At 42.5% G+C, this 11,794-nt stretch overlaps 1 protein-coding gene across 10 annotated transcripts in view; it reads left to right on the top strand.

The window, feature by feature from the left end:
* The first annotated feature begins 673 nt into the window (after nucleotides 1-673).
* UBR5 (ubiquitin protein ligase E3 component n-recognin 5) overlaps nucleotides 674-11,794 on the top strand; it is an 85,294-nt gene continuing 74,173 nt past the window's right edge. For all 10 annotated transcript variants that reach the window (XM_051785336.1, XM_051785335.1, XM_051785331.1 and 7 more), the window contains exon 1: nucleotides 674-1,009. In XM_051785336.1, the coding sequence (XP_051641296.1) occupies nucleotides 948-1,009 (62 nt within the window). In that variant the 5' untranslated portion in view covers nucleotides 674-947. The remainder of the gene's footprint in view (nucleotides 1,010-11,794) is intronic.

The following is an 11,794-nucleotide window of genomic DNA, read 5'->3' as shown; positions in this document are numbered from 1 at the left end:
GCTGCCTAGGGAGGTTGTGAAGTCTCCCTCTCTGGGGACATTCCAAAGCCCCCGGGACGCATTCCTGTGTCACCTGCTCTGGGTGACCCTGCCCTGGCAGGGGGGTTGGACTGGATGATCTCCAGAAGTCCCTTCCAACTCCGGCTATTCTGTGAACCTCCCTAAAGGAAGGTGAATAATGCCGGCTGCGCAAGGAGGACTGACTATAAACGCAAGTAGAAAGGAAAGGACAGGGCCAGTCCCCGCGTGCAGGTACCGACGGGCGGTAGGTTTGGAGCAGCTACGGGTAGCGGGGTAAAACCCTGTTCCCCCCCACGGTACCCCCGGGGGCCAGCACAGCCTCACAGCACAACCCGTGCCCCGCTTCCTTCCTTCCTTCCTTCCCGGCGCCCCTCCCGCTCGGCGCCTCAGGGGAGCGGCGCGCGACGTCCGCGGGACCCGCTCGGCGCGGGGGGGAGGGGGAGGCACGTGGTGCTTTACGTCCCTCGCGCGCAATGACGTCACCGCGCCCCGCCGCGAGGCCCCCGCGCCGAGCCAATCGGCGACGCGCTTAGTGGCGGGGGGGGGGGAGCAGCGCGCGCCAGTGAGCGCGGGGCTCGCACGCGCGCCGCCGCCGCGCGCCGGCCAGGCCCCGCCTTCTGCCCGGCGCGGCGCACGGAGGGCGGGGGAGGGGCGGGGGGGGAAGGGCCCGCTGGAGCCAAGATGGCGGCGCGTGCGTGAGCGCGGCCGGGCCCAGCTCCGAGCGCCGCCGTTGCGGCCGTTCCGCCCCGACCCGCGCCTGCAGCGCCGCGGCCGCCGAGAGCCCGCGACCCCGCCGGGGCGGCCGCGAACCACCCCGGCGGAGGGACGGAGGCCAAGCGCCCCCTCCCCCGCCGCCCCCATTGTGTGCCCGGCCCCCGCCCGCCCGCCTCCCGCCGCCGTCGCCGGGGAGGGCACCGGCGCGGAACATGACCTCGATCCACTTCGTGGTGCACCCGCTGCCGGGCACCGAGGACCAGCTCAACGACCGGTGAGGGGCGGCGGGGGGCGGAGGGGAGGGGAGGGGCCCCCCGGGGGTGTGGGGAGGGGCCCCGGGGCGGCGGGGGCAGCGCGGCCGGCCCGGCCCCCCCACAGGGTCCCCGCGCGTCCCGCCCGCCCCGAGCGGCCTCTCCCGGCGGCGGCTTCGCCCCCCGCGGGGCTGAGGGGCCGCGACCTTCGCCGTGGGCCCGACGAGGGCTCCGGCCGGCCTGGGGAATCCCGGGGATCCCTGGCCCGGCAGGGGGGTTCCTGGGGATCCGTGGCCGAGGAAGTAGGTTCCCGGGGATCCCTGGCGGAGGAGCGAGAACGTGTCCATGTTAATCGGGGATGGAGCGAGGCAGACAATGCGGGCGGGGGATCGCGGTGTGTGAGGGAGTGACGGGAGCGGGATAAAGGCGGCAGCGCTGTCACACACACCGCGGTGTGCGCTGCCTGCCCCGCTCGCGGGCCGGGACTGGGCACAAAAGCAGGCCCGGTCTCCACATCAGCAGTGCTGTGCGGCTTTAGCTGAGGTGGGAATGACCGCTGCCTGCCTGAAAACATCGCAGCCAACTTTATGTACCACTGGGGGAGAGAAATTGCAGGCTGGGGAGAAACTGGAGTGCTTGGGAGAAAATGAATCTATGAACCAAATTTTCTTCACTGCTTGACATGTATTTTTGACAGCTCTGTGTGGCTGTCAAATATTTCTTCCATAGCACCTGCTAATGGTACGTGTAGTAGCTTGTAAATTTTACTTGTGTTCTTTTATACAGGGATTCTTAAAAAATCTGAAGCTTAATTTTTAATTCTTTCAAATTTATGTGTGAGTAAATCGATATTTTTAATCGTTGCTGGATAGAAACCTAAATTTTTTACACTACATATAAATGTTATTTAATGGACGTAGACATTATTTAAATATTTATAAGCCTTAAAAAGTATGAGCTTTTGGTTATACTGTTCTGGTTTTGATCCTACCAGGTTTCAGAGTAGGCCAGAGTCCAGCTCACTTCACAGTTGTTTGTAGTTAGGTCACTTCTCCTAGACCAGTCTTTGCTGAGCTGCCTCTTGAAACAGATGAGGTTTGAGAGTGTATAGTGAGGAAAATAGGTCGTTTTAAAACCAAAATTTTGGCCTAGCTACCTCATCCATGCCCTTAGAGGAGGAAAAGAAACTTATAAAGATAAAATAGGTCCAAAACCTGAAGTGTTTTAGTGTGGAGTGTATTTTTTTCCTCTTAACCTGATAATATATTTTACAGAATTCTGTTTCCTTGGCGGCCTCTGCATTCCTAGGGGATTGATTGGCTTTGTCTACAGTACTACATTCAAATTTGACATACACCATCTTCCTTTAGTGACAAACTGAGAGGTGATGCTGTACTAGGAGATCTTTTACTGGTTGCACTGTTTTGATTTGGAGTAAGATGTAGGACTTTGAACTTGAAAAGACTCCAGTGGATTTTCTTTTTTTTTTTTTTAATGTTGATAGACCCTTAGAAAATATTTAACATGTAATTATCACACTTTGCTCAGAGTGAGAGAGCTCATCTGTTTTTTCTTTAATGTCACCTGTTCTTTTGACTTATTGATGTAAAATATGATGCCCTTTCAGTCTTCCTAATGCTTCCTCGTTTTTTTTTTTAATTTCTTTTTTTCCCTTCTTACCACAGCAGCACTTCTTAAGACTACTATTTGATAGAGGAAGCTTCCTAATGTGTGGTAATTAATATGTGGAGAAAGCTGCAGAAGTGCTGTTAAGTAGTGACTTATTCTGAAAAATCAAGCAGCTCCTTGATCTGATCTGCAAGTTAGAAATTTCCACTTCATAAATGTAATTTTACTAAAAATGCAGTAGCTGTGTATCAGAACTTGTAATGCAGTGAAATCAGAATGATTCATAAGTAGGGTTGAGGCACACACATATGTGCTGGAAATGCCAGTTCAATTTTATCAGTAGCGTTGCTGCTTATTACTATTCTGTCAATGTAGATTAGGCTCCAGATAGCTTAATAAATTCTTGTATACATACTCACAGATGTTAGGATCTTGAAATGTCTCATGTCTCTAGGATCTTTCTTTCCTCTCTTTTTTGAGTCTCTGCTGCAGACAGTGGTCAGTAGCCCCTGACAGTGGTCAGTTAGGGTTTTTTTTTCCTGTCTGTATTCTGAATGATAATTGTTTCTCAAAATCTGATTTTGGGATCATAATTCTGCATTATATGCTTTCATCTCTAGTGTACGTAAAACATCAATTAGATTGCTTTCAGTAATGGATCTGTGTTCTGTATCTAAAGAATAATCGCATCTTAAAGCACAAGGCATTTATTGGTGCAGTCCCTGTGTGTTCAGGATACAGGACACTTTGGAATTTTTATAATCAAGTATTTGATACATTATGTTTAACATTATCAGTGTAGATGTGTGAAGAGAGTGAAGTGTGTTCGGAAAGCGTCCTCTCCTGTAGTATTGCTCTGCTCTTAAGTAGTCTCCAAGTAGTTTTTTCCAGTGTGGTTTGGTGCAGTTTCTCTCATTCTATTCTACAGCTTTTATTCGGTTTTCTGTTTAATTTGCTATCCCTCCTATTCATGCAGCAACTCAGAGAATGGTAAAACACTTCAAAGAAAAAAAGAAAAAGGAACTGTAGAACCACAAATAATTGGAGGACTCCTGAGCATGCCTACTCATCATCTGAAAGTACTTCTTAACTAGTGTTTTTACAAATGCTGGTTAATATTGTACCTCGATGGTAGTTATTAGTCCTCTCTCAAATAAGCTGAAGCTGTGTAGGCTTCTTCACTCAGATGTCAGGGAGCTGGTGACACTGAAGAGAGTTCACAGAGGACAAGGTCATACTTAATTTTGCAGTTGTGTTAGGATTCATTTTTTGAAATGAATAGTAGGCTAAGCTTTTGTTTATGATGAACTGAAGTAATTAAGCTTTTTCTGGTAAGTTTATTTAGGAAGATAGGTAACTTGGAATTTTTCCCCCGAGCAATTTGTTCTCTGTAAACTGAATATGAAAAGTTTAGTGGGAGAAAAATTGGGTATGGCCTGCAGTTTGAAAAACAACTCCATAGAGTATTTGCTATGTAAATAATTAATGGCTTTAATATTTGAGAAAGAGATGTCCAGCTTCTGTTGCATTGGGTGTCAAGTATATTTTGTGGATAATCCACCTCTTTTAGGACAGGAGACTTTGTGCTTTGTTAAGGAAGTTTGGTGCAATTTCGTAAATAAGTTAATCTCAGTAAATTCTTCTTAGTATATTTCTTAATTTTACATTTATTAGGAAGTGGGTGTAACCATGACAAATAGCCTTTTCTTGGCTATTAGGAAACCTCAGAGTAGCAGTTTAACTTGCTACTCTGTAGGAGAAGGGGAGTCTTTCACCTTGCATAAACAGCTCTCCATACATCAACTAACCTTCAGGGACAAGGTTCATCTCAAAGCTTTGACTTTGTCTTTACCTTGTACTAAGAAAATTCTTGTCAGCTAAGCCATTTAAGTCCTAATGTAGAGTAAGATATAATTTTTGAAGTGGTCATTGACACAATGTTAATGTGCTTTTTTCTCTCCTCTTAAAGATGAGGTGTAATGAATTTGGTTAAATAGAGGGTATTCTGAGTTTAAAATAAGTGTGAAGAAGTGCCATGTAGTAGGTTTTCTGGCAGTAAGGTCTTTGAAACCATTAGTGCAGCCAAGAAAAGTTCATTTGAAGCTTCACTGAGTCTGTTATGCACAGTCATCTTTGGGGGGAGAAAGGGGGATCTGGCTCTTACGTGACTTTGTTTTCCCTTACTAATATATTCAATGCCTTTCTCTGTTATTTGAATATTACTTACTTTAGGCCTGTGCCTGAACTGAAAAATGAAGTAGTGTACTTTGCATTGCCTGTGTTGTTTGCATTCTCTGATAATCTGTTTCTGTGGAAAAAAGTCCTTTGCAAGAACATACCTTTTTAGTCTGTACATCATTTCAGGGTACTGTGAGTGATCAGTGGATATGTGGCTGCTACTCTGGCAGACACCCCCTCTTGCATTTACTGATGAGCAAATCTGTTAAAAATCTCAAGCAGATGTTGCTGGCAGGAGCTGGTGGAGGGTGTGGTGTGGCTGTGCAGGGAGCCAGCAGGGATGTGGAGCTGATGTCTCGGCTGTGCACAGAGAGGGAGAGAGAGCTCCTGATAATGAAAGTGTTTGTTTAGCCTTGAACTCCCTCTTGTACATCTACAGGTGTGCTGGGAGAGTACCTGTGCTCTTGGGGAGAGGAAGGCAACCCCAGCATGAACTTCTCTGCTGTTTCTCATGTGTGATCTGCATTGCTACCCAAAGCTGGGGGAAAAAAGGGATTGACTGATGTGTTCCTAAATGGAAAATCTGCAAGTTTTGTGCAGATAATACAGTACTCCTTTTAGCTCAAGTGATTTATTTTGGTATGCTTTAAACTGTTTCCTAATCTACTTTAGCATAAGTGCAGGTAGCCTGCCACAAACAGGAATAGATGGTTTAATTAATGGGAAAACATAACTGATGTTGTACTTGAATTCCCTAAGTTACAGCTGCTTGATGAAAATTTACTAATGGGAGAAGAGAAGCATTGACTTTGGTTTTAAGATTAATTTCTTTAAAGCATAACCAAATTTAAATTGACTTCTTTCAGAAGAGAGTGAGGGATAGGGTATGACTGTCATGGCATTATTATTATCGTCATCAGACTCTAAGCTGGAAAAACATTTTTACAAAAACTGTTCTGGCTGCATCAAAAGGTTTGCACCACCACTGTGGTTATACAGAGTGTTATAGGATTCATACATGCAGCAGCAGCGCATTAAGATTTGATTTTACTTTACTATTGTTATTTATGAACAATAATTTGGGAAATTATGTGTAAATCAGAATTTACACATAAGCATCATTTCATGTCTGGTTGAATATGAAAGGTTACTTATACGCAGGGCAATATTCTAGGCCTTTTTGGACTTTGCTCTGCCAAGGTCCTCTTCTGGTTACAATTGTTTGTCATGCCCCACATGCTGCTTTTTAGAGAGTATATATGTAATAGTCTGTGAATGTTCTTGCTGAAACTTTCCTGAGATGTTGTAATTCAAAGCAATTGCTCCCTTCTGAAGGCGGAGGTTTATTTTCCCCATCTCTTACCTTGCACTAATTGTAAGTGTCTGATCCCGCAGGAAACTGACTGAATTTGCTGAAATGATATAAAGATAGCCCTGCTTTATCTCTGGTTGGGTGAGCGTCAGAAGAGATGCATAAGAAAGGGGAGATTTTAAAAGGTGCTGCAAGAGGGAGAGTTGGGAATGAAGAACAGGGAAGAGGAAGCACGGTTGAGTTCCTTCCATTTTGAAAGCAGCAAGTTTATTTTGGCTACTGTAATGTGAAACTGTACTGTGAATGTGATCTGGGCTGAGAGTAGTTGTGATCTGTCACAAGGAATTTAGTAAAATAGTAATTGAGGCACAAATGTTACTTCTTTTTGTGTTCTCAAATCATATGTGAGGTTTGAGCATATCTGTTGTTAGACCAATGATAAAGTAAGATTAATGGACTAAGATATCAATAGCCATGTTTTAAGGTTGGCACTGAAAGTCAGAGCTGTCAGAAAACAACTTTTAAAATTCTAACAACAGTAAGGTCAAAACAGTTATGTGCTATATATTTGTAAAAGCTAAAAACTATAAACAATAACATACATTTGAGGTAGTTTTTTGTATAGTATTATTTATTAAATTTTCTAATTGCCATGTAGAATGTTTGTAAAAAACATCCTTCTTGAACTGTCTAAAGTACATAACTATTCAATATACAATTATATCTACATGAAAAATGACAGTTGAAGAAAAACAACCAAGGATGTACCTAAGCTTGGCAAACTCTGCAGTGTGTTGTACCTGCTTTTTCACAGTTATGGCACAGTTAATCACTGGTGACTTAAATTGATGGTAGTAGGTATCTGAAAGTTACATAAAGAAGAGAAGGGGGTTCGAGGTATTTTGTTGTAGTGATTACACTAGCAGCAATCTAGGTAGTTAAATTTGCAAGATGCTTCTTGTAAAAGCTGCTGTTTTTTCTCTGCATCAACTCAACAGCCACTTATGCAGGAAAAAAAATAAACAAAAACTACTTGTGCTTTTGCATTTTTTTTAAGCTTGGATTCACTGAAGTCCACTAAGAATTTGTCTCTGAAAACCAACTTCACATAGAAGATTGCAGTGGTTGGTGTCTGTATACGCCCCAGAGAGAACATGAAGGCAAGGCCTGGTTGTAGTGGCAAGAGGATTGTAAATCAAGAGGAATCATTTGGAGAAAAAAATACTGAAATAAATGTGCAAATGTAATTTTCAGGGTGCACGTGTATTTTTTCCGAAACTGTAAGCCTGACAGTTTAAATGAGGATGAGCACAACATTAGTTATTCCACTACAGGAATAATTATCCAGACTTCAGATCTTATTTTCTCTTTCTGGCATAGAACTATTTTGACAATAAACTCTGTACTCTATTTCTTAAAGTCTTTCTGTCCTTAAAAAAAGCAGTCAACCAACCTTTCTTCCTTTTCTCTTACCCTTCCCCTCCAAGGAAAATTAGCATTTTGTTTCAATTTAAAGAGTTTTTTGTTTTATTTGGGAGAGAACATGTACTCAGTGATACAAAGGTATGAAGTTTGACAATTCTAAACAGTTGAAAGACATTGTAAAACTGAGTAGAAGGTGTAAGGTGGGAGCACTGCTCCTCTGCTGATTTGGTTCCGCTTGAGAAGCAACGTGACTGTAGAATTTGCAGTCTTTTAAAATTTTGTCTTCATCTCCCGAGTCTCACTGCTACAGCCAGCATTAACTGTGTTGGAACTTCTCACTGTCACTGTTTTATTGCCAGCCATGAGATCTGCCGGTTTAGTTTGAGACAGCAGTAGTGTAACTCAACAGATGAAGGTACCAAGGCTGCTGGAGACTTCAGTAATCTAAGGAAATTTGTCTTCAGCAAAACAAAAACTCCAAAAAACAACCCACATTCAGGAGGGTGTGTTTTTTTGTTTGTCAAAGGGATCAGTTGGAAATATCTCTAGTAATTGAGGGTGATTATACCCATGCAACTGTAGTTTGCCTGTTCCCTAGAAGATAGCCCAGAAAGAAACTCTGGGCTCTGTACCAGGTCTTGGTGGTGTTACTTTGTGCAGCTATGTTTGCCCTCATCTCTAGTTAAGATGGATGCTAATTTTGTCGTATTTTCTATGCACTGTAGATGTCATAGTTGATTAGTTTAAGACAAGCCTGTGTTAAAACAGCATTTTAAAAATTTGCTTACCATCTTACATTATACTTCATAATCTATTGTCCATTAGGTTTCCCTAAACTCACCTTTTTCACCTTTGGAGTAGGTTATCTCTATATATGTAGATAGTTCTGATACAGTGAGATGTTTTTTGATTGGGATCTCTGGATTATACTAAAAATTGTAATTTCACTATGTAGTTTTCAATGTGGAATCTGAGTTGACTTAGCATAGACAAATGTTTGTGCTGCAGGGTCTTTACCAAAAGCTTGACTGGAAAATGAATACTTGCACATGTGAATGAAGTTGAATGTAGGCCTTACTCTGTTGTCATTTGAAGCCATTGGAATCTGTCACTTCCTTCAATAAGTGTGGCATAATTTTAATCTCTTGTTCATTTTGCAAAATTAATTTTCTTGAATGTGTCTCTCAGTGTTTATTCTGTCATTTATGGTATGAAATTTTGCTGTACTCTATGCAGCCTGAAAATGATCAGGGCTGCATTTTTTTCTCTTTCTAGTAAATATCAAGAGATGTTATTCTAAAGAGGATTTATGGCTTTTAATCTATTGTATATTTTTTAATATAAATGAGTTATTGTTGTCTGACCTTTAATGAAGACCTCTTAGGTTGTCGGAACTCTCTTTCCTTTGTCTTTGACCACTCTTAATACATTAGTAACAGCAGTTTTTCTTTTCTCATTTTCTATATTTTTTTTTAATAAGGCATTGTATACACAATTCGCTGACTTTGACAAAATGCATCTGTCTCTAGAGCAGTAATTTAAAGGTACTTAATAAAGTGTTCCAGTGATAGGGATCATCCCATATTCCTGTCATTGTGGGGCAGATTGGGTAGGCAGAAGGTAATCTGGCAATTATTGCCCTGCTCCTCATGGGGAGGCTGGGGAATAACAGGCCGTTTGCTGGAATGGCCGAAGCTTTGTTTCTTTCTCTCATGGTGCAGAATCTGTATCTGGCAAGGTTGTTACCTGAAATATGATGGCCGTAGGCAAAATGTGAAGCAGGAGGTACTAAAGCTGCTGCTTCACGAGGTCTTGTAGAGGAACCAAACACTGGTTAATCTGAGGGGAAGCACCTGGAGTTTCGTGGCTGGGGTACGGACAGATGGGAAAGAGAATCTCTTTTCAGCAGTGCACAAAAGTGTTGTGATGAGCTGTGCACCTCAGAAGCTGGGCTTGCTTTCGAGTTATTTTGCCTGTACTGTGCATCTGACAAAGTGATTTGGCCGCTTGTTTTTCTGGCGTGGTGCTTGCTCTCTACTCCTTATGCCAGGCCTCATTCCATTCCTGTCTAAATCAAAGATATAGTGTCTTGAGAGGAGCGTTTTGAAGATGTGTGTTTAGTGGAAGACAGTGTGAGGAGGGGAGTCTGTGGTATTTAAAAGGCAGTTTTTAACAAGTTTGAAAAAGTGACATGCAGATGACACTGTGATGTCAGAGTTTTTGTTGAATACTTCAAGGCTTGGAATTGGAGGAGTTGGCAAGTAAAGGACTGGACATGCTAAATGATCTTTCCCTGTTGCTAAAACTAATTCAGCATGAGAATAAGCTCATTGGACTTCATTGCAAAGCAATTAGAATTCAGTTCTTGTTTGTGCTTTGTTTTTAATAAAATCACTTGTACAAAATATACAGTTGCTTTTCTCTAGCCATGACACAAAGTATTTAATAATGTGACAGTTCTTACTTTTAAAAATATTTTTATAGCATCTGAATGCTCAAATCAAAGGCCATTTTCCAACTTTGCACAAAGTGGTCGTGGCTTCCAAAAGCTTAGAGCAAAGGAAAATGGTGGAGAGATTATGGTGTAGGTTCTTGCAGTAGCCTCAGCTGGGACCAGAACCTGTCTCCAGGTTTTAAGCTGGTATGCTGGTAGATTCACAGCCTCCCTCGTGGCTCATAATTAACTCCTGAAGGAGCATTAACAATCTTTTCATGATGGGACACAAAAAGGTTTTAAGATTTTCCATGACTGGATTTTTATTTTGATAGCAATTTTTTTTAGTGGAATCACTACAGCAATGCTCTGACAGCAAAAAATAAGATGTTTTTCCTTCTTTGCCTAAATGTGGTCTTTAAGTTTTACTCATTCTAGTTAAACAAGTGTACAGCTTCGTAGCTACATTTGGTGGCTAACATACGTGTGTTGTTCATGTAGTAATGCTGGCTCATGTTATTATCATGTGTGTTCTTCAAGTATCCTTGAATTTAGAACCATGGGGTTCTAAATTCCCATTATACACATTTCATTGTCACAAGAGGATGTACTTACTGAAGTGATGGATAGTTAAATAGTTTACAACCTCAGTTGTTTTCAGATTCAGAACTCTCGCCCAACTGAGTTGGTTGATGCAGTTGTTTAGCTGTTGTGGTGTTCTGGCTGAAGAAATAGCCTTCTGCTAAATGTTAAACAAAACATTTTTTTGCAGCTGCAAGGAATCTGTACAGTTGAATGGAATCTGTGAACACAAAATGACGATTTGATGCATTTTGCACCAGAGAACAGATTTCTGTCTTGTATTGCCTGAATTTGCGACCCATACTTTTGGAAGTCTGCTGCCATAGAAGGGCATCAGATTGAGAGTGACTCATTCTCCTGTAGTGTTTTTCTTTTTTCCACAGAAACACCACTAGGCATTTAGGCAACTTGTAGCTGTACATTACTACCGAATCCTCTAGGTAATGTGCTAAAGAACATGTAGGTGTGCTGTAACTGCTCTGTGGTAGTCCTGTCAGGATCATGCCATTTGTGGTTTCTTTCTGTTCATATTCAGACTTTTCATTACAGCTTTCTTTCAAAAAAGGGACTGTGCTGTTTCATAGCTTGTGGTGTTTGCTTATTTAAAAGACGTAATTGACTTTGTATTTCTCTTGAGCTGGGCTATGGCTGTGCTTTGCACTGTGGTGTGGGGTTACTCTTTGGGGTTTTTCTCTATTCAGAAGAGGATGTTTTCAGTGTCACTTAAATGATAAATCTGAAGAAAGGGTGTAAGTAGATTTTGAGCTAAAGAAACCAGTCAGCCAGCTTAAAAATTCATTGCTAATCAGAGGCATCTAGTGCTGCATTTCACAAGTCCTACTAGTGGCTGTCCCTCATCTTGCTGTTCCTGCTAGAGAAACAGAGTTCTTCCATCTGGGTATTTGAATACCCACAAATGCTTTTAGTGAATGTCTAATGTCTCAGACACTTTCCTCACTCTGTGGCATAACTTTTTTTCTGTGCCACTGATCTTACAGGGATTCTATAGCAAAGCATGAACTCCTAGCATTTCAATGGCAAAACCCTTCCTTCTGTTGCCATGCCTTCAAGTCAAATGCGTGGAGATCACCTTCTGAAATCAGTAAGTGCTCAATATCAATCACAGGATGGCTGAGGTTGGAAGGGACCTCTGGGTATGGTCTGGTCCAACTCCTGTTCTCAGGCAGGGCCGTCTGTAGCTCAGAACTATATTTAGATGGCTTTTGAATAACTCTCAAGGATGGAGAA

The sequence above is a fragment of the Manacus candei genome, unplaced genomic scaffold (genome assembly GCF_025592945.1).
Source record: "Manacus candei isolate 608988 ecotype Guabito, Panama unplaced genomic scaffold, ASM2559294v1 h1tg000019l, whole genome shotgun sequence".
Classification (NCBI taxonomy): Eukaryota; Metazoa; Chordata; class Aves; order Passeriformes; family Pipridae; genus Manacus; species Manacus candei.
Note: the sequence above shows the minus strand (reverse complement) of the source record. Positions and strands in the feature narration are given on the sequence as shown.